Here is a 23,263-nt window from a genome sequence, read left to right on the forward strand (position 1 = left end):
TGATGTAATTTTTCAGTTGACATGCAAGTGGCAAAATGGCCGCCCCCTGAATTGGTTAGAAACAGGTGGACGATGATGCTTAAATCATATTCCACACATGCAATAATTATCAGAATGTTTGGACTAGTGAAGACGCTATAGAATATATCCTCATACATAAAGAATATTTTTGGGTCGACTTCCCCTTACCCTGAACTTTTTTTTGTGACATGTTAAAAGATGGGAGCTGGTGGTTTAGATCAACACAAACAGCTACTTAACGTTTCATTTTAGGTCATTCGTTTGTGTCTAGTCAAGTCACAAAGATGAACAGTTGTCAAAAAAGGGATTTGAGTGTAATAAACATGAAACCACGCGGTAAATACAGTTTTGCCGAGGTAGTACTGTAAAAAAAAGTACTTCCAGTGAACAATGGAGGCGGCGAAACTAGGGTGGGGTCGTTGTGAAGTGGGCGGAGTCTGCTTGGAGGTGACGCCGCCACTTGGTCTCTCGTGCGTTGGGGTGAGTGAGAGTGAGGACGTTGGCTTCCAACGGCAGAGCTGCGCGGAAGAAAGAAAGAAAGAAAGAGTGGCGGAAAGTTGCGGAGAATACAAGCAAGTGTGCCGTCTCGACGGAAAAAATAAGCAATTCTTGGAATACTCTCGAACGCTCGTCGGTAAAACTTGGCAGGTGAGTTTCGCCAAATGGACATTTCTCTTACTGTGCTTCTGTTGTTGTCTTTCTACTTTCCGTGAGTGGGTAGCTCGAAACTACGTGATATGCGGTTACATATCCTTGTCACGCACTTAGGTCTTTTCGAACAATGCATTTCTACTTGTTGTATATCTCAAATGAAGCTTTATGTTCTGGAGCCTTCCTTTCATTTCCGCATGGCTCGCACTGGCTACTGTTTGAGCTGCAGTCTTCGACACTTTACTATTGTTTTTCTCCTGTCACAGTATACCAGACTTCTCTTTGTTGTATCTTTTTTTTTTTTTATGTTAGGGCCCAGTATCGATTTTACGTGACGTAACTTGTCAATAAAATCCCACCGTAGTTAACACTGGCAAAGTTCAGTCTTCGCGCGTGCGCGTGAGGCAGGTGAATGAGATGGTTTCAGTACTTTTTATTTTTTATTTTTTAGTACTTGTCTTGCTGCTTTATCGTACAGAATAGTGGAGCTGTATGCCTTTTTTTTTAACGTCTCAACAGTTTTTCCGTGCAACATGAGAATTGGATGTACTCCCTTTGTAGCTATTTGTAATGTTGATGGGTATGTTGGGGAAATGCCATTGGACAGAACGAGGTTTGAGAGGGGAAAAAGAAAACAATGAACAGAGGAAAAACAACACAAATCTATAGCATCACATTGATTGATGATGATTAATGTAACGTTACATAGGTTCCAGTTTGTAGACTCGAACTATAGTTTACAGAAGAGTACTTACTGTACCTGTCAACAACAGAATAAGGTAATAGTTTATGGAAATTAATATCAGGGCTGAATTTGAAAACCAATCGAATTGTGGACCCCCTCCACCCCCCTCAATATTGTGATTTAGATTTAATATGTGATTATTTCAAACAATAAATACATCTGTATTATAATATCCAATATCAAATTTATCATACCTGAATGTTTTGGTCTTTTGGGTTAGTTAGTCCTATGGTAAAACAAAGGCAAATTAACCACTAATTAATATGACAGTTTATTTATCCTACTTAAATTATAGTTAACTTAGTAAACACTTTGATGTAATCTTTTAAGTATTCACTATGACATCACACGCCAGAAAAGTGTGGTGTAAACAAAAATCCATTCATCCACTATCTGAACCGCTCAGGAAGTCCAAAGTCATAATTCAGATTACAACAATAATGCAAACAAGTCTGGCTTTATCACTTGAATATTTCATGTTTTATGAAACAATTATGTAAGGATGTGGACTGCACTTCTTAGCACTGACCTTATCTAGTAGACACTATTTAAATAAATAATATTACTGTATATAAAAAAGGTAGGTTTTACTACCGACTGACGAAAATGAAGCAGATGTATTTGAAATTGAATTCTACTATATTATGATGTCATTTTGTGGATGTAACATGTATATTGTTCTCACTAAATTCTGTCATCGAAACTGAAATGATGATTTGACTCCTGCTGGTTGATCATTTAACAACTCTTCAAGTGAAAGTGATGTCGGCAACAAAAGCACCACTTTGGAGAAAAATATATGTTCCTTTTTCTTGTTGTTTTGGGCTCATGGAAAATGTGATGGTCATTTTAACCACCAAGACAACCACAGTAAGGACAATAGTCTGGAGATTAACTTGTTTTCAAAATAATGGGAGCCACTAAATTAAACCCCCCCACATTTGACCCCAACAGCTAATTCCATCCATATCGGGAGCGTGACATATCACTAATGCCTGACACTAAATAATGAATCATCCCTTAAATGGTCTTACTACAACTCCTACCCACCCAGACGTCTGCTGCCAAACTGGCCTTGATATTGTTGCTCCAGGCTTGACAAGAAAACAATTTTCCAATCCTGCTTAGTGGTGGCCACGGGAGCACACATTCCTTTCATTTAGCTTCATGAGTAATTCCACTGAAATCAGCATCGAGCCGAAATTACTTTCATCTCATCCAGCGTTTTCGATGCGATTAAGTCATGTTGCATCCAACTTTTTACATCTGTCGAAGGAAACTCTGCCACGGTTTGCCGTGTAATGAGATTATACTAGTTTTATCAAATCATATCATCTTTAGTGGCGTGAAACACAAGCCAAGCAGTACTGTTGTTCTTTTGTTCGCAATGTTTGCAAGCGACACCATCACAAAATAAGTAAAAAAAATAAATAAAAACATCAGCTGGACAAATACTTGGGGTGTCAATAAGTTTCAATATGTTTCTCCTGTACAAGCCAACCCTTGGCCAAGTGGTGCAGCAGCAGAAAAGCCCCCAGTCTGAAAGCTACACCCGTCTGCCCTCAAAGAGGAAGAGGGGGTAGATGGGTGCTGGGAGCGCAGTAGGGGGTGACTTGCTTTAGATTTCACAGATACAGCTGTGGTGGCACAGTATAATCTCTCCCCTCCTGCTTAATTCCCTCATACTGTCCTACATTAGCAGAGCAAGAGGCCAGGAGATCCTTGGGTTTATAAATAGGGCTACACTTTGCAAAGGGGATTACTATATGGCATGTAGCCTAACCTCTTTGTTTGCTTGGAATAATTAATTTTCCTGTGGATTCAGTATCATTCCCCCTCCCTTGTTGGTGTACAATAGTGCGAGAGTGGGTACGTTCCATGGGCTCAGTTGCAGCCCAGCGTACATGTCGCGTGGCCTGTTCTGGGTTTGCATATCACCTTGCCTCTGCTGTTCCCATAGAGTAGGAACGCGGAGAGATAAAGTTTCTGGATGGCTTCCAGGCTTGACTCAACTGCAGGTGGTTTTATCCACATCAAAGTAAGATACAGGGGGAGGAATGCCTGATTCAATTATTTTTGATCTCCCAATTTCATTAATATCAGTCAGATATTACACCTCAGGATTTCCAGTGATGTAATTAATTTAATTTAAAATTGTCTTTCATGTAAAGTTAATTAGTAGAACTTTAGTTTGCCTAAAGCAAAATCTCTGTCCAAAACACCGGGCCATCAGTCTGACAAGCCACAAATGTCCACCTCTGCTGTTTTCTTCATTAATACATGATCATTGCTGTCATTACAGGCCATGTATCTATCCAAGCAGGAAGGCGTAAACTTGATGCTGAATGTTTTGCAGTCGGATGATTTGATTTGTTGTTTGACCCCCTTTTATTCCTGGTACTGAACCCCGGAATAGGAAATCATACCAGCATCTCAAAGATGGAAAGCTGATTTTACATACATACATTACATTTGTAACACCACGGCTGAGTTCACATGTCATCACGTTTAGTTTGAGCAATTTTTGTTTTATTTCAATATGTGTTAGATAAGTATAAACTGTTTATTTATTTGTTGCTATGGTTTCAATTCTAGCTATAGCTTTGTACTTATCCGCTGGACTGTACTGGACTCCAGCATTGCATTCTTTAGGCTGCCATTACACTTTCACTCTGTCCTCCTAGACATCCCCCGTTTGGCTCTATTGAGATTGTATTCTCCCTGAAAAATTCATCATCTGTCACATTGCCTCAGTGTGCAACCACACACTGATGCACAACAGTGTGGTAGTGGTTTGAGCTCAAAGTGCTTGTCCGTTCCCATACATGGTGCTGGCCACCATACTTGGCCTGTGAATACAAACGTTTCTGCTTCTTTGGTTGCAACCAATAGAGACACTTGAATCCCAGGTTGTTTTTCACTGTGTGACAGCAGTACTGGGACAATACTGCTACTCTTTTCCATTCTTTAACACAGTAGCTCTCTGTGTTCAATCAAATACTTTGTTCCTCCTCTATTGCTTCCGACCTGCAACCCAACAATCGGTTGGCGTGGGACATAACTCCAAATGCTAAATTGCACAAAAATATTCTTAATCTTACATTTTTTTAATTGTTGTGGAATTTAGTCATTTGAATGATGCACTGCTTCCTGATAAAGAAGAAATACTTGCAACATCACAGCTGAGTTGTCAGCTTTCCAGTTAATAAGTGAGACGTCATAAACGAATGATTCAAGGAATACACTTCTTGGTCGATTTAATTAATCTCATAATCTCAACAATAAATATTTCCTTCTTTTTTTTTTATATCAATCCAAATTGGTTTCTAAAGCACGTAGTGGGTCTAAAATGAAATGACGAGATCTGGCAAAAAATGGATGATTCACTGTAGTGGGGGCGAGCGTGGTGGCAGAAGTGCCACGCAAAAACTCCACTGGGGCTAGATGGCTGGAACTGAGCAGCGCAGAGCAGAGAGGGTGCTAGAGAACCTCTTTCCTTGAAGCCGGCTGCTGCAACTCGCAGAGCATAATTCATCATCCAGTTTGTGGAGAAGAACTTGTAGTCGGCTCCATGTGTTGCCATCCTTGTTTACCTTAAAGTCTGACATGGCTCCTACCCGGAAGCTCTGTTTCAGGCTGGTGAAGTGATATCATTGTATTTTTATGAGACGTACACGATAGGAATCCATTGTTACAACATCTCACACATGGAAGAGTTCCTAGGCTGTCACGGGCACCGTTGCTGTTAACTTCAAAGACATAAAAGAGTTCTGTGAGCTACATGTACTGTATCTTTATGGTAGGAGAGGGAGTTACACATATTTTTGGGTTCAAAGGGGAGTGTCTGATATACTTGAAAGAGTTAAAAGGCTGACTGCCTGATGTGAAAAGTATCGTTTTGTTTTGGAGAGTAATAGCGACACAACTTGCCTTTGTCTCCTTTTCTCATTGTTTACCTCATCTCCACAACATCTTGTTTTCTTAATTAATATTGTTAGTGTTAGGACAGTTGGAGGTGTTAGGAGTCTCTTTTACGCTTCCCGTAAAAGACTCTTTTTCGTCCTTTTTTCTGTGTCACACAAATTGAGTATTTTATGCGTCACACCAGATGCTGCAGCTCTGAACGTCATCAATTTCTAATATCTGATTGTAGGCTTTGTGAAAGCTAGGGATAGCTCGATTATCGTCACTGATATTCATCATTTTGACAAATATTGGCATTGGCTTTTTTGAAGAATCTTACAGGCGATATTAGATCAATTTAAAACTGTTAACTTCAGTGAACTATTTATTTAAATTTTCACTTAACTTTGTAATAGAATGCTGCTGACCCTAGGAACTTTCTGCACCTTCTGTTCTTGTTTGAACTTGGATCAGTAAAAATTAACGTTTCAGATATTTTGAAATTTTGGAAAAATGTATTTACTCCAGAAAACAATAGGGAGCTATTTACTTGTTTCAGTGTTTATTTTCACGTTTAATGTGCATGTTAACGTGCCAATGACTCTGGGAGGTCGCTGAACCTTTTGTTAGAATTTTAGAACAAAGAAGTCCATTGACTAAGATTAGTGGTCAAAAAATATGCTTAAAATTTTTCAGCAAAGCTAAAAGTTGGATTTTGTTTTTTTGTTTTGACGCCAATATCTTCCCTTTTTATTGAAAATGAATATCGGCTCCAAATATCGGTTATAGGTGTCCTTTACTACTAATAATCGATATCAGCCCTGAAAAAAAAACTATTGGTCTTGTTCTAGTAAAAGCGCACACAAAGTTGTAGCCTGTTTGGGTAAATTCTGGCATTTATGGGTCTGTGGCAATTTTTGGTCCCTCTGGATAAGAGAGACTAGGTTGAGGGACTAAGAAAGTTGTCACACACACCTGAGCAGTTCGAGAAGTGGTGCCTGACATTGTCAAAAAGGCAAGCTGGCATTTCTCCAGCAATATTTGGGTTTGGGTCACGGCAGGTCTTGAACCTCTCTCCAGCCAATTCTTAGACTCTAGCGAGTTCATGCATTGTTTATTGATTCTAGAGCCTCCGATGTTTTGTATCCATTCATAGCAACATATGCACTGACAAAGCTGGATCATCTAGCTAATGATGATTTCAACTTCAAACAATCAGCAGTGCTTAGTCTGTTTCACTCGTGCCCCCTTTTCCACCAAATTGTACAATTTGGTACAGCAGGCATTTTATTGCAGTTTCATTGTAAAGGGCCCAAAAAACGACCACCATAAACTTTCCCACTTTTCAGTATTAATTCACAGGGGTTCTGGACAGTTACAGTGGTATTGGCGATACACTGCTGAAAACGCAAGCCAGCTCAGGATTTTCCTTTTGGTCCATACCGTACTGTGGCAAACTGAACTGAACTTAGTGATGGTAATAGATGGGTCTTGAAACTGACTTCAGAGGGTGTTATTGTGGCTTTTTTCCAAATGCAAACTTTGAAACAAACTGGAACACAATAGTAGCCCACGGATATATATAATGTGACTGTCTTGGGAACCCTCGCATGAGCCGTGCAAATCAGGCCAAATATACTCCTTCTCACCATTTCTGTCCTTGTTTATCACCCTCATGTAATCTGATACTGCACAACACATGGGCCCCTCCTCTGAGACAACTTGGATTTCCTTTGATTCACAATAGAATGCATGCCACGCTATTTTCCAGCCACCAAACTGCTTCTATTGGCCACAGTCAACCAATTTTAAGTAGCAGTGAATTAAGTGACAGAAGGGGCTGCTTACTTTATTCATTGGTTTACAGCTCTGCTTGACTATGTTGCTGGGAATGTTTCCAGATCAGCCAAAGAAGGGGAGCGAGCACTGCTCTAACTGCCACTTTTCAACGCATTTAATTTGTGTGTTGCACAACCGTGCATCAGAATGTCATTTTCCATTCTTTCCTTGTGCTCTTGGCATTTTGCTGTTGCTGTCATCTGGTTTCCATCGTCTGTTTGTTATAGTCAATTTACAAAAACACTCTCTCACAGTGTTTTCATAAAGTTAAGGCCAGTAATTGTGAAACAAGCCCACTACAAGATTCCCCCATAAGTGTGCGTCTATATTTTTGTCTATCAACATTTGCTAAATAAAGTACACTTTTGTTTGAATAAATGTCTTTTCTTGGATCCAACACTGCTGTTAGGTAATTTCGACCATTTCCTGTCACCCGCCACAATGAATCCATTAGCTGTGCATCACTTCACAACCTCCCATATTGATCAATAACAAACATCTATCCAGTTAACCCCTTCCGAGTCCATTATATTTCTGAAGCTGCTGTTGTGCATAAGTTAGGCGTGTGAGGCTTTGGGACTAGAAAGGTTTCTGGTGTGTTAAGACCTATCCTCTCTGGAGAGCTGATACAGATAAAAGTCAGTCTGCTTCAGCCTGTTGCTATGTCAAGAGGACTGGACTGTGTGAGTGTGTGGTGTTGCGGTTAAGTCATCGTGGAAACGGTTTAAAGTAAGAGATCTCTGTGTTGCATGTCATGGGGTACAGGAGTCGCGTGCTTGTGCAGCCAGACGATATGTCTAATACTTGATCTGTTTTTGTGCAGATGGTGCAAGCATTACAGATGTGTGGTATTCTAATCTGCTTTTTGCATGTCAGTCTAAACATGACATTAGCAAGCCTGTTAAATATCAACACCAAATGAGGCGACTCATTGGTTAATATTAGGTTTAATATATGATTTCTTGTAGTGGTGGTCAGGGGAAAGCTGTACTTTTTTTGTTAAGACATTTACACACAAAAAACACATTGTTGAATGAAAATGGTGAGTAGTTAAACGGAATGTACAAACAAAAATGTGCATGCAGGCATTTTTCATACCGAAAACAAAAATGGTGTAAAATTCTAAACCCACATAGAAGCCCACAAAGGGAATTCCAAATCCCATGTTAATGGGTGTTTCTTTATTGACTTTAGCCATGGCATGCATGTTAAAACATTTAGTATTTCAATGTTGCTTTTTGCAGGGCCTCATGAACGGGGGTCTTTCTGTATGCAATTAATAACGCAAAGGATAACTTTGCTGTTTTGAACTAGACCTTTTTTGTTAGACAATACATGATACTAATATTTAATAGCAAATGTAGCTTGATTGCTCTAAAATTGGTGGGTACCTTTTTGCTTTGTTGTATTTTACTAATTTTGTAAAGAAACTAAAATATGCTATTTTTATGCTAAGCTAAATTAAAACTATTCCCCTCATATATTTAGCATGGCATCAATTGGTTTCTCAAGCCAATAACAAGCACTATACCACATGTATGTTTAAATTAAAGCCAAATCTAAACCATGCCGGAAAAACTTTTGAACAGACGAGACAATAATGGTCAAGTGCCATGTTATTTTCGCACATTTTTGCCAAAACCGTAGGAGTGTGAATCGCAAATCATTGCAGTATGTATGCTGGGATCCACTGTGAAGTCGAACCAGCATTCATCTCCAACCCCCTGGGCCTCCTGCCTGAGCTGATTCATTCCTGCTGTGACAGAAAGAAGCGCTTAGGCCAGCAAAGTCCAAATCTGGCTCACTGGAATGTCCTTTATAAGTACACTCGGTGTGGAAATACACGTGTGTGTTTTTTTTTTTCTTCTATAAAACTTTATAGCTAATTTTCAACGCTTGAGTGAGGCCTTCGAGTAAGATATTAGGTGTATTATTCCCACACACCGATGCCACACCCCTGTTTAGAGTTTGTCACCGCTGGGGAGTGTGGAGACACTCCCTGTCTAGCATGCCTGAGTGAAGGGGGAGCAGTAAAGGTTGTCATGATTTAACACATCACGAGCATTTCCATTGTTACTGAAGTGTCTCCATAAATTAATGAGCAAGCGGTTGAGATTAATTTAGCAAGTGAGGTTTGAGGAGGGTGAAGAACATGAGCACTGCACGGTCCGAATGTGTTATGTCTGTGTGGAATGTCACGGTAGCGTTTCAGCAGCGCTGCTGAACAGCGTAAGCCAAGCGTCTCTGTTGCAACTTGTTCACCTGCAGCTTTCACTTAACATCTGGCCCGCTTTTACGTTCCACTGAAAAGAAGCCACTCATCTCGTACTGCACTTGGAGGACATTGCTTAACAAGACAGTGGGAGTTTTCCTTCTTGTGGATTACTGAGCAATTATGCATTTTGGTAATTGTGCTGATGGAGCAATGTACAGTGAGAGTGAGATGATGCATCACTTATTAACTGGAAGATGGCAAAGTCCACTCTGAAGTACACACGAATAAACTTGACCGTTGATTTTATTATGTTATTATTGTTTTTAGCTTGGGCCATTTTGTGCACATGCAAGGAAGCACTTCTTTTGACATCAGATGTGCCAGCAGATAAAATCCCCAAAGTGGATCCATTGGCCATTCTAAGTTTTGGTTACCTAGGTGATATGCGGGTGTGTCGCAGCATTGCAACAGTTCACTGAACCCACTGACGACTCACCCTAGGGAAAAAAAACAACACACAAACACACTCACACAAAATCTACCCAAGGCTGGCCCGGAATTACAGGAAACTTGTTGTGTTGTTTCCAGTGCGGTTTATCAGTAAAATGTTTCTGTGGATGAATATCTCTGGGTTGATAAACAGACGTTGGTCACTTACCACCTAATAGGCAAGAGACCACACCCAGTCAGAATGATTTAGACGCATATGAGTCATTACCTTATCATGTAGCATGTTACTGCAAGTAGTCAAAGGGGCCTGGTTAGGCAGGATCTACAGCTCGACACAACGGCTGAGACAGCGCTCCAGGCGGCTGGAGTCTACAGAGGGAAAACAAAATAGCTTAATACAGTATGTGTTTGTTTATAAATTAAAAACATTGTAATTTTTATGACACTCTGCATGAGTACTGCGAAACCCACGTCAAGTTGGGAAAAACATGGCTCCCTCCAAGTATTGATTCAGTCTGAACTTGTCAGCAGATGTATGGCACGCGAGGTGGTGGTATTTAAAAAAAAAAAAAATCCAATTTGTGGGGAAGCATTTCAGTGTAAATTTGTATCTTAGTAAGAGTTTTATGAAGACATCCAAAGTGTGAACTGTTCGGTGTCCGTCCAAGCAACTACTTTATTCTTTGTACTTGCTAAGTTGTGCAATGCTGAAGAGTCAAAGACGAAACAGCACAGTGGAGGCATTGTGTTATCAGTCAGAAGGCTGAGACAGGCTGCTATTAAAAATGCAGATGTTTCTATGATGAGGAAGGATTCTGTGGTGGATAATGTCGCAGCTGCAGAAATGGGCAGGAAGAAAACATTCCTTCAAGCCTGCTATTTTTTCTTCAGGCTTTTTTATATGATTAAATAAAACAATAGGATAAAAATAGGAATCTTGTGTAAACTCGAGAAATGTAAGAAATTTGTTGATGCTGTTGTACGCTGCGACAAGAAGCATCGGATTTGTGAAGACGGGAAGTCTTTACATCAGACGTGCTCTGACAAATGTCTGTGACATCAACTGGAATGCTGATAAAAGATGATTGCAACATTTTCAAAAAAATCCCAGGGATGTTGTCTGTTGCGCTATTTCTGTATATTAGTCACTGTCAGAAGTTTCTGAACAGTATGTTGCAGGCATTGGTGAGACAAGCTTGGGTGCGACGTTCACATCACGCATTTCACTTACTGTCTTTTCACATGCACACACTCACACACGCACACTGACCCAAAACCAGTCGGGCAGGTTCCTGTTTGCGATGTGTCAGCTCCCACAACTTTTTGGGCGTAGGCCTGGGGTGAAAGGTCAGCAAGGCTAACTAGCACTAGCGTTCCTAATTTGCAGAAGCCTGTAATCTCTATCTCGCCTACTTCACTCTACTCCCCCATGATTTGCTTTCGTTAGCTGAAGGGGTGGGTACATCTTTCTGGCTCTGGCATTCACATACACTCTTGTTTGAAAAAAAAAAAGTAAGAGCTTGTTTAGCCGTGTGCTTGTAACACGGATAAGTTGAAGTGTGTCGTCATTTATGCCGAGCAAGTACTTAATATCCAATAATCATGTTCTGTTTGTTTTTTCTTTTAGGTTTTTGACTACACGAGGCAAGGATGTCTATGAGTAAGTCTCATTTTGAGTTCTTATTCTTGTCTTTTTTTGTGTTTCAATGGTTCATTCATTTTTGGGTCTTTTGGGTCAATTATTTGATGAGGATATCAAATATTGATGATGGTGATAATGATGCTCCATCCAAGTCATAATATCATTTATTTACTTTATTAAAAGAAGCTAAGAATAAAAGCTGCTTTGATAAAATGTCAGTTTGTGGTTGGTTGGATTTCAATTTAAAGGAGAAACAAAATCCAACCTACGTGCAGCAGAATAAATGATATTTCAAAATGAAAGTGATTTGTACTGTGTACTTGACAGTGGGTGAACTCGATAGCGGGGTCACAAAGGTGACGGAGTGGCAGGAGACGAGGTACGGGATCGACTCGGGGATCCAGTCTGGAGCCAACACTGTCAGAGATGATGATGGAGACTTCGGCACCTCCAAGCAGTACACCATGACCACCACTGTCACATCAGAACCGGCCGGTATGACACAAAAAGCTCCAAGCATTTGGTCCAGCCTTTTGGGTATTTACCCTGTATACATGACGAGCGTCGTCATCCATTTGCAGACTCCCAGTACGTACTGACCAGAGGCCAGCGGGTGCGGGCCGCCATGTTCCCAGAGACGCTAGAGAACAGCACGACCATCTTGACTTCAACCCAAATGGATCCGTCCCAGTTGACCAATGTCCAGCGGCTGGCGGAGCCCTCCCAGATGCTGAAGGTTGCAATCATTCATCTGATCAACTACCAGGATGACGCTGAGCTCGCCACACGTGCTGTGCCTGAGCTCACCAAACTGCTTAATGATGAAGATCAGGTACATGTTACTGGCCAAGCAAGTTTATTGCTCACATTCTGTAACTATTCGGGTCTTCTGCGTGGACAGTAATTTACAAGCCATCGGTTGGTCAGTTTCTTTTGGAAAGGGTTTCTGCCAGCCAAAATCTAATGTAGGCTATGAGTGAGCTTCAGATACACAGACGCTCGAGTGAAGGGAAAAAGAAGTGGAGCATTTAGGGTGTTGTAACACTGACACTTTTACTGTTTGCAATGCTTCCTCTCATGACTACTGCACGTTTTTTCCATCTCTGACTTGATGTGCACAGGATCGAGTGAGAAAATCCATCGCTTTTTGCAATCTGTCAGCTGACACGGTTCAATAGCGCACTGTGTTAGCCGTCAACTTGCTACCGTAGCTCGATGTCACTTCCGGTTTTCAGCTGATAATGATTTCGCCCAACATGGTTTTTATTGTTCAATTCTTATTACAAAAATTCAATATTAATCAGAGTACCGTGTTTTGGCTTGCGCTAAAGGCACTCATACAAGTACAGTAATTACACCATAGGTCTCAAACTCCGGTCCTGGAGGGCCACAGTCCTGCATGTTTTAGAGGTTTCCCTCCTACAATACACCTGATTAAAAGGATCAGCAAACCTGATAACAATCCTGATTATTTGATTCAGGAGTGTTGGAGGTGGGAAACTTCTAAAACATGCAGGACTATGGCCCTCGAGGACCGAAGTTTGAGACCTAGGAGTTTCTAAAAGCAATTTATTTCTTTACATTCTCCCCCAAAATTGATTTGATATATGAGGAAACTGAAGTACCCGGCAAGAACCCACAAGGAGATTAGAGCCTGGATTTGAATCCATGAACTCTGAACTGTGCTGCTGCGTAGCCAACCTGTCAAACAACTGAAGAATAACACGTTTCCTTTTTATTTTCACCACATTTGTGGTTTTGCTAATAAGAAAAAAACTAATATCTGACTGTACCATAAATGAAACTCTAAAGGGAAACAATGCGTGGACATCAAGAAATGTATTCCCCAAAAATACAAAGTGCTTTACACATCTAAACTCTTTAAACAGTTCACATTTAAAAATAAAGAACGCCAATAAATCAACTTCAATTAAACCTAAACAGGTAGATGCACATTTCAGGTTGACCTTCGAGTAACATATCGGCAGTTACTTGACTGACGTTCCTTTATGACCAAAATGTTACGTTTCCATTGCCCCCAAATGCACACTATTCAGGGCGAACATTAAGTTATTTGCTCGATGTGGCTTGTCAGAAGCTTCTGTTCTGAAAGTTCCCGCTTCCTTTGAAAGCCACGTCTCGCAATGTTGTGACATAAGTTTGAGTAAAAAAAAGTAGTCTGTTTATCATTCTTAAAAAGTGTGGGAGAACAAAAATAGTACTTTAATTAACGGCAATTTGAATATGGCCGCCCTGTAGTATTTGCAATCCTTTGAATTCTTATGTCAACAAATGGAAATGTTGGTCTTTCCACCAGGTGGTGGTCAGCAAGGCAGCGCAGATTGTCAACCAGCTAACGCGCAAGGAGGCATCCCGCCATGCGCTGATGCAGTCACCCCATATGGTGGCCGCGGTGGTGCGAGCCATGCAGAACACCAATGACATGGAGACAGCCAGGGCCACAGCCAGCATCCTCCACAACCTCTCTCACAAAAGAGAGGGCCTGCTTTCTATTTTCAAGTCTGGTGGCATCCCCGCACTTGTCCGCATGCTCAGGTACTCAATGCATGTCTTTCACTCACTTTCACCTGCACTTACACTAGCAGTTTTATAATATATGAAACCATTAGTGGACAATCATTTCCTGTTGTTTGATCTTTGCTGTTCAAAAGTTTGTGTAGACTTGTGTAGCACATGTAAAAACTTTCCTTTCACCTTAAAATCATTGGACAATGTTTATTCCTGGGCTGGATGTTACGACATTGCGTTCTCTTAGGGCAGGGGTCTGCAACCTGTGCAGCATTGGAGCCACACTCTCCTGTGGCTCCATAAAAAAAGAAGTGGAAATTCATATTTTTTGTACATGTTTATTGGGTTTTTTTTATAGATAAAATATTCTTCAAATGTAATAATGATTTAGATTAAAAAATAATAATAATAATTAAATATTCCCAAAAATGTCAATCCAAATAATTAAGTTGTCAGAAAAAGATGAAAAAGCCAAAAAAATCAGAAAATCTATTTAAAAATAAAGGAAAATGTTCAAAAAGTAACTATAAAATGTTAAAAAACAAAATTACCATAAAATGTCCACAAAAATGGAAAATATGGCAGAAAAGAATGTTCAGAAAATGACCATAATATGTAAATTTTCCGTAAAATTGCCAAAAATATCAGAAATTTTAGTGAAAAGTCTAAAAATGTTTGAAAAATCACGCACCAAAAACTAAAGATGAAAGGTAGAAGAAAATGAATGTCAAAGTACTGGATGCTGCATCTTTTTGTATCATTTGTGGTGCAACTCTAATTAGCTCTTGGGCCCTCAGTTCTCAGTACAGTATTAGACAAACACTAACACACTGTTCACTTCATCACAATCTTCAAATGTTTTGAGGCTCCAGACACATTTTTGGTTATTTAGTTGGCCTAAAATGGCTCTTTTGACAGGAAAGGTTGCTGACCCCTGCGTTAGGGATTTGCTTGACATATTAAACTTCTCACTCTGGTTTTACTGTCTGTTCAAATGTATGATTACCGCCGTGATTTGTATTTTGTTCCTTACTGGTACTTTATCCCTCCGTGATGCCCTTCAGCTCTCCCATGGAATCAGTGCTCTTCTATGCCATCACAACCCTCCATAACCTGCTCCTGCACCAGGAGGGAGCCAAAATGGCCGTCCGTTTGGCTGACGGCCTGCAGAGAATGGTCCCCCTTCTGAAGAAAAGCAACCCCAAGTTTTTGGCCATCACTACGGACTGTCTGCAACTGCTGTCTTACGGAAATCAAGAGAGCAAGGTGTGTTTGTGGACATCATGGTGCAAGTGCACATAGTACAAAGTACTAAGTACTCTTAACCTTTCAAGTACTGTACTTTAGCATGCTTGTGTATGCATGGTTTGATTTGGGTGTGGCAACTGTACACGGTTCAGGTTCAGTCAGGTTAGGGTGTGGTTCTGAGAATCAAATGTGTTATGTGAATTTATTGTGCATGCTTGGACAGGTCATAGCTTATAGTCTACAGACTGTAATCTTTAAACAGCGTTGTCAAAAAGCCAAGCAAAATTATTTTCCATAAAATGCACTTCATGTCTCTTCACGTATTTGTATCTCTCTCTATAAATCCATATCCATATATGTCTTTGTCACAGCTCATCATCCTCGCCAACGGGGGTCCCGAGGGTCTTGTTCAAATAATGAGGAACAACAACTATGAAAAGCTGCTGTGGACCACAAGCCGTGTCCTCAAAGTCCTGTCTGTGTGCCCCAGCAACAAGCCTGCCATTGTGGAGGCCGGTGTGTGAGAAATGTCTATTCAGTGTGCGCAAACACCTGTGTGCATAAGCCAGTCATGCAGGTGTGGCGACTCTTTGTTAACGGAGACGCGGCTAATGGCTCGTCGTGAACCGCAACGTTCCACGACGGCACACTTTTTTATGAGATGGTGTGTTTGTGAGCTGACGCATGCCTGTGTTGCCTCCAGGTGGGATGCAGGCACTGGGGAAGCACCTGACTGGCAGCAGCCAGCGCCTGATGCAGAACTGCCTCTGGACACTCAGGAACCTGTCTGATGCTGCCACCAAACAGGTGCCATTTCTCTTTTAGTGTAATGTTCCTTTTTGCAGAAGCCACCGGAGGCATAAGCAAACTAAGCTCCTGCTGAGGGCCACCGTCAACAATTAACAGCCATTAAAGACTGGAGTATTATTTTTTTCTTTTCGGGAGGAGTGTTGAGAAAGAACTTGAGTAATATAAAAGTTTGATTTTTGGCTAAGCTTTTGTTTATATTTACATTGTTTCAGGACTTATTTATTCAACTTTATAGTGTTTTTAGGCTTTGCACAATCAGCATTTTTATTTTTTATTTTTTTATAAAGATAACCATGCGATGGACCAATCTATTGAGTCTATTTTAAAAACTCGTTCATTTGCTGTACAGCAAATCCTCGCTAATCCTTTGCGAATACAGTTCAATACAAATTTGCATATACAGTCATTTCTGGACTACAAGCCGCTACTTTTTTCACTTGCATTCGACCCTGTGGCTAATACAAAGGTGCAGCTTATCCATCAGATCACAATGGCGCGCATTATAAAGAAGCGCAAAAGCGTCAGGCAGAGCAAAACAAACCAAGTGAGCCCAAATACAGTAGGAGAGCCAGAACGAGAGCGAGACAATTTGCACCCTCATTATGGAAAAGAAAGTAGCGGGGAACCCAGTGTGGTAACATTAAAACACCTGCGGCTTACAGTCGGGTGCAGCTTACATGTGTAACAAACTCGAGTACAGTATTCCCCAAATTTAGCTAGCGCGGCTTATAGCCAGGTGCGCCTTATAGTCCAGAAGTTACTGTAATTGTTTCCCACTGAAAAAAGTAATAACATTTCAACCCTAAAAATTCTCCCGAAAACGCTGATAATCATTCAATACACAGAAAATGGAGGACGGAAACCTGACACCCACCCAGAATTTGTATTATTATTATTTTTTACAATATTGGGAACAAATCTGACTGAATATGCATAGAAACATTGAATTATTAACAGAAATTCCCTAGTGTGAACAAGGGTGATGTAATGCCTTCTATTGCGGCTCTGATCAATAATGTCATTGATTGATCTGCGAATTATGTCGTTACAACCGATCACTGATTTTGCACAAAATGCAAATTGTCTGACTATCCAATCCAGCAGATCAGATCTGTGTAAAGTCTATTTGTTTTTAAACCATTTTTTCACTTTGTTTTAGGTATCTTTGTTCAGTTACATCATTATGTCAGATTTTGACATTTTATTGTTTATCTTATTAAAACTGTTTATCGAAGTGATTTTATTTGTTCTTGCACTTTGTTCTTGCTGTTGCAGCTTTTTAAGTCTACTTGATATATTCACCCTCCCACTTATTGTGTAATTAAATTTATTGTACTCCTTTACGGGGAAATTCAACAATTTAATGATCAATAATCAATATTATTGGTAGACATAGAGGGCCTCTAAAATACAATTTTGCTCTGCCCCCTAGCCCATAAAAATAGATGAGGAAATATGAATCTAAGAACCCTCCCCATCAGATAATCATCATTTCCTCCCGTCACAATATTTCTCTCTGTGGTGGTTCAGGAGGGAATGGACGGCCTGCTGCAGGTTTTGGTCAACCTGCTGAGCTCAGATGACATCAACATGCTGACCTGTGCCACCGGGATCTTGTCTAATCTCACCTGCAACAACGCCTACAATAAAACTCTGGTCACCCAGAGCAACGGCATCGAGGCGCTGATCCACGCCATACTGCGCGCCGGCGAGAAAGAGGACGTGACCGAGCCGGCCATCTGCGCTTTGCGTCACCTGACGTCGCGCCACCAACAGGCTGAGGTGGCCCAGAACGCAGTGCGGAGGCACTACGGTATCCCGGCCATTGTCAAGGTCCTCAACCAGCCCTACTACTGGCCAGTTATTAAGGTAACGGAGCAGTTGGTGGGAATTATAAACAAACTAAAATGTAGATGATATAGAATATTATACAAATAGAAAAGAGGTGGCAAATCCAGGTCCAGAAAGTAAAAACCCTGCCACAGTTTGGTTTTAGCCCCTGATGCTAACTAGCTAGCTTGCTAGCTCCCTAGCATGTAAATGAGCACCAATGGAGCTAGCTAGCTAGCACCTGGGGCTAAATGTCACAGTTTGCCATTTAGCCCCTGATGCTAGCTAGCTAGTAGGTAATTGAGCACCAATGGAGCTAGCTAGTTAGCACCTGGGGCTAAATGTCACAGTTTGCCATTCAGCCCCTGATGCTAGCTAGCTAGTAGGTAATTGAGCACCAATGGAGCTAGCTAGCTAGCACCAGGGGCTAAATGCCACGGTTTGCCATTTAGCCCCTGATGCTAGCTAGCTAGCAGGTAAATGAGCACCAATCGAGCTAGCCAGCTAGCACCTTGGGCTAAATGCCACAGTTTGCCATTTAGCCCCTGATGCTAGCTAGCTAGCAGGTAAATGAGCACCAATGGAGCTAGCCAGCTAGCACCTGGGGCTAAATGCCTCAGTTTGCCATTTAGCCCCTGATGCTAGCTAGCTAGCTCGCGCCCTAACAGGTAAATGAGCACCAATGGAGCTAGCTAGCTAGCACCTGGGGTTAAAGTCAAACTTGGATTTGCCACCTCTATACACAGGTCAAATACAGAGTTCAGGTTTTGGTCTACAAAATTTGGAGGGCCGAGTGGAAATCTTGTATTGCACCGGAAGTACATTAAAGCCTTGTTTTTCCCACAATGAGCAGCGGTGTAATTTGTTTGTTTTCCTGTCCTGAAGGCTGCGGTTGGTCTGATCCGTAACCTGGCCCTGTGCCCGGAGAACCAGGCCCCGCTGAGGGATGCGGGCGCCATCCCCCGCCTGGTCAACCTGTTGCTCAAAGCCCACCAGGATGCCCAGAAACACGGCCCATCTAACAAGCAGACCTACCAGGTACATGAGCCCAAAAAACTTTTAGCAGCCTCACATGATGCGCATGAATATTCATCTGTTGTCGCGTGCGTTGTCAGGACGGAGTGAGAATGGAGGAGATAGTGGAGGGCTGCACAGGAGCTCTGCACATTCTGGCCAGAGATCCTGTCAACAGAGCAGAGATTGCCAACCTGCAGACCATTCCTCTTTTTGTTCAGGTACCACAAGCCAAAAAAACGTGTCTTCTCTTTTGCAAGGCTCCCTTTTTGTTATTCTAAACTCTCGTCCCGCTGGCCAGCTTCTCTACTCGCCAGTGGACAACGTGAAGCGTGTGGCGGCGGGCGTTCTGTGCGAGCTGGCTCTGGACAAACAATCAGCTGAGGCCATCGATGGCGAGGGAGCGTCTTCTCCGCTGATGGAGCTGCTGCACTCGGACAACGAGGGCATCGGTACGACGCTGAACATTGAACATCACGCATGTAGCACTTGTTGATGAGGCTTATTTTGCTAAGGCGGCACATGCTGTGTATATATATGTATACAGCAGGTGCTTAAAGAAGCTGCCAAAACTCACTTAAGTTGAACACGGCCCAGTACAATTGATGATTTTAAAATAAAATAACCTGTATAATCTAATACTCTTCTGTTAAAGGGAAAGTCAAACAAAAAATATTTTCAATATGTTCTATACAGCCAGATTAGTCTAAACATTCTGATCAATTAATTAATTGTGTTTGTGGAATATGAGTTAAGCAGAAAAATCCACCTGTTTACTATCCATCTCGGGGCAGCCATGTTGTCACTTGCTGTCAACTGAAAATGACATCACAGTTGCTCAGGTAACCACCAACGGCAAGCTGAGCTGTGATTGTTTGTTACCTGTGCCCTGAGCAACTGTGATGTCATTTTCAGGTGGAGTTTGAACATTATCTCTAGTCAATCTGGTGTTTGTGTTATTACTTTGGCTAATGCTAAATGATATCTTGGTCCAACAGCTGTAAACATACAACGCACTCACCATTATCCAACTTTTTTTGCTCGGTCCTAGCAGCTATTGGGAGCTGGCTGTGTTACATGTTGCCTTTCCAGTCCCATATTGTAAAATTGGAAATAGGATGTCAGAAAAGCTCAGTTTGCGTTGGGACTAACCAGGGACCGCAGCATTAGGTTAGTAGGACAATATTTCCCAAGGTTCTTAAACATAGAAACAGGAAAACAGACGCCTGCTAGCGAAGATAGCGAACTATGGCACATTTTGACTTGCATACAACTTGTGAAATTCTTCACATTTTTCAAATTGTAAAATTCAACTTGACCCCAGTCTCCACAAATATGTGTACTGCTGAATTTTGATGTGGACGTGTCTGCTGCGTTGCGACTGGAATTGCTTTCCAAGTATGGGGCAGTCAGTAATCGCACATTCAAAAAATGAGTGTCGTTAAAGGAACTTGAAATGAACTGAAAATGAACGCACCAATTTTGACACCCCTCCTATAAACCTATCGCTGGCAATAAAGCAGAGCTAGCGGAGCACCTTGTTGAAGTCTCCTCTCTGAACTACTGCTCGTTGATTTCCTCATCAGCCACATACGCTGCCGCGGTCCTCTTCCGCATCTCGGAGGACAAGAGCGCCGAGCATAAGAAGAGAGTTTCCAGGGAGCTCACACACTCCATGTTCAAGCACGATCCTGCCGCCTGGGAGATGGTGAGTGTCCAGCGGCCACATGGTGACTTTTGGACTGTATGTGTTGAATTTGCTTACCTGACCTCACCTGACCTCTCTGCAGGCCCACAACAGTGTCACCATGGAAGCATCCTACCAAGACGGTGAGCACGTGTGACTGGAATTTGCACACACAACATATTGCTCAGCATCCACCGCATGAGCAGCCCACACATACGCTGTGACATCATCAACACAAGGGGCGATCTTCCAGTAAACACTCAGCCTCTCTCTCTTCGCCGCTGCAAACCGCGCACACTTCTGTTTCTTCCACCATCACAAACACAGCAGCCGCAGCTGGCGTCAGTGTCAAGGTGGAAAATGTCTCTCATGTCTTTGCAGAGCTGGACGCTCCTTTCCAAAACTTTGGCGGCTACGCGGGTGACATTCCCATGGACACCGTAGACGGCAACTTGATCCATGATGATTATGGAGGCAACATGGTCTACGACAGACAGCAGCAGTTTGAGCCTTATTAGAGGTCAGCTTGTCTCACAAACAGCAAGACAGCTGGACCGTATGCCATAAATGTGCTTGTCATTACATAACGCCGCTGCTCTATTGTACACGTGTACTCAGTTTGATTAGAAATCATCTCTCGAGGCATAAACAAGGAATTAACTCGTTTGCTCCCAAAAACGGTCTATTTTAAATATGACCATGCTCCCAAAGACGTATTTAGACGTTTTGTTGTTAGTTTTTTTTACATACAGAAGGATTTGATGCAGCCTCTGACCTCTTCAATAGGTCGCTTAAAGCAATGGTAGTTATTATGAGAAAAAAAACAGGCAGCAGGTGGCAGCAGAGTATAAGAGATCAACCAGGGCCATGTTGCAACAAGCTCTTTTCCCCAATGTTTTTAACAGATTTGTGAATAATGATGAAACTTGGCTATATTCTAATGATAATTGCTGCAAAACGGAAACAGATAGAAATATACTTTTTTTTTCCTGATGAAAGAAGAGACTAATCTTTATTTTGGTAGGTTCCATGTTTTTATAGCAATCGAACATAATATTCTGTGGGCCTTGCAAAATTGTCAAAATCCAGTAAAGCAGCCGGGAGCGAAGAGGGTTGCTTCATTGAAAATGGCTGAGAGTGAATGAGTTAAACATAGCAACAGATTTCAGTAGAGTAATATTAGTTCTGCAGCTCTGCTTACCTTTGGGCTTTGAGCCAGCCTTGGAAACGAGAGATGTTTTAGCCAAAATGGCCAGAGAAAAATTTGTTTGGAGGTGGTATTATGAAAATTTGACAAATTTAAAATAATACAGATAACAAAAGACTACTTTACATGCTCAGGTACTCCACAGACCCAACTATACAAACATTTACTGTGAAAGCAATTTTTTAAATAATGTCCCTTTAAAAGATCCCTCACAGCACTATTTGCATATTTCTAAATGACAGCTTTTAAAACCATCGTTTGCAAGGTGGTTCAGGAATTTATATTGTTGTCATGGTAACACATTACATTTTTCAGATTAAAGACATCCACTCAATATTTTCATTAAATTTTTTGTAATATCAAAATTCACCTCGCAACAAATAGTGAAATATCGCAAACTGTGTTGAAGATGATGGAAAACGCTTCTCTTAAATAACCTCCCAAAATATTTTCCTTCCTATTTTTAAGGTTCTTTCATTCTCATCTTCTTGTTTCCTTTCCACAGATCCAAAAGAGGAGAACCGTGCAGGAAAGCGTCGCGTGAGAATGGAACAAAACATCTTGATTCCTTTTGTTTGTAAAAAAAAAAAAAAAGAAAAAAATGCAATTATCACCGAGTACGGGACTCCTAATCTTAACAGGGCTTACATATGTTTTATATTCTAACATTGCTGAGGATCATTTACACACGCTTAAAGAAGGTTCTAAGCACGTGTGCGTAGTTCAAGAGTTCAGAGTTCAAGTGTGTTCGTGTGTGTGCGTGTTTCTGCTTTTGGGTGGCTAATCTATGCCAAAGAGATTTCGTTTTGTGAAGAGCACATAGATTGCTTTGTTTCTTCTTCTTTAAAAAAAATAATAAAGAAGAAGAAAAAGACTTGTTGGCAACACTGCCGCGGGTGTACCAGTATGAACCTGCTCATCTTTCTGTTTAATGCCTTTAAAAGAGTCGTTTTTGACAAAATAGCGCCAACTTTCTCCCGCTGTCAGACACACGGTGCCCGAGTTTGCCACACATGCAGAGAAACAAACGGGGGAGGAGACACGCCTTTTAGAGAGAGCGCAGAAATGGTTGTTTTTTCGTGTTTTTGTTTTAATCATCTGTTTCTCACATTTTATTCTTTTATATTTTATGGGAAAAGGAATGCATACTTTGCTTAACGCGTGTCTTTCTGATTTAACCGAAAAGAAGAGCTTATGTGTGTCTAACTATTTACGATTTGATGTCAAAACTCTGCTTGACGCATTAGTTCAATAGATTGACTGATTTCTTTTCTTTTTTTGTGGATTTAATATAGTCGGGACGCCAGCTGGAGAAAACTACTGACAGGGAAATTTGTACTTACTAAAGAGTTTTTACTGAAATTTTGTTAAATAAAGTTAAAGGATATATTAAACCTACCTGTCCATGTGTTTTGTTTGAATTGTTTTGCGAGTTGGAAAAGAACTGAATGTCTTGTTTCGGCTTGTGATCA

The 23,263-nt window shown here is 41.3% G+C and overlaps 1 protein-coding gene across 1 annotated transcript; it reads left to right on the top strand.

Annotated features, from left to right (window-relative positions):
• The first annotated feature begins 467 nt into the window (after positions 1 to 467).
• jupa (junction plakoglobin a) lies at positions 468 to 23,189 on the top strand. The gene is made up of 16 exons (XM_086082029.1): positions 468 to 669; positions 11,452 to 11,484; positions 11,794 to 11,961; positions 12,048 to 12,298; positions 13,784 to 14,022; positions 15,060 to 15,261; positions 15,615 to 15,759; positions 15,947 to 16,050; positions 17,584 to 17,922; positions 18,769 to 18,921; positions 18,999 to 19,118; positions 19,199 to 19,349; positions 20,484 to 20,605; positions 20,688 to 20,727; positions 20,966 to 21,104; positions 22,297 to 23,189. Exons 2-15 carry the CDS (start codon positions 11,475 to 11,477, stop codon positions 21,100 to 21,102), a joined length of 2,181 nt encoding a protein of 726 aa, XP_085938155.1. The 5' UTR covers positions 468 to 669; positions 11,452 to 11,474; the 3' UTR covers positions 21,103 to 21,104; positions 22,297 to 23,189.
• The last annotated feature ends 74 nt before the right edge of the window (positions 23,190 to 23,263 follow it).

This window comes from Leptonotus elevatus, chromosome 8 (genome assembly GCF_054856555.1).
Source record: "Leptonotus elevatus isolate MCC_2025b chromosome 8, RoL_Lele_1.0, whole genome shotgun sequence".
NCBI lineage: Eukaryota > Metazoa > Chordata > Actinopteri > Syngnathiformes > Syngnathidae > Leptonotus > Leptonotus elevatus.

Bases quoted from the DNA above. Each gene is read 5' to 3' on its own strand.
- jupa (XM_086082029.1), top strand. The intron at 11,962-12,047 runs GTATGACACAAA...ATCCATTTGCAG, and splicing joins TGTCACATCAGAACCGGCCG to ACTCCCAGTACGTACTGACC. The intron at 15,760-15,946 runs GTGTGTGAGAAA...TGTTGCCTCCAG, and splicing joins GCCTGCCATTGTGGAGGCCG to GTGGGATGCAGGCACTGGGG.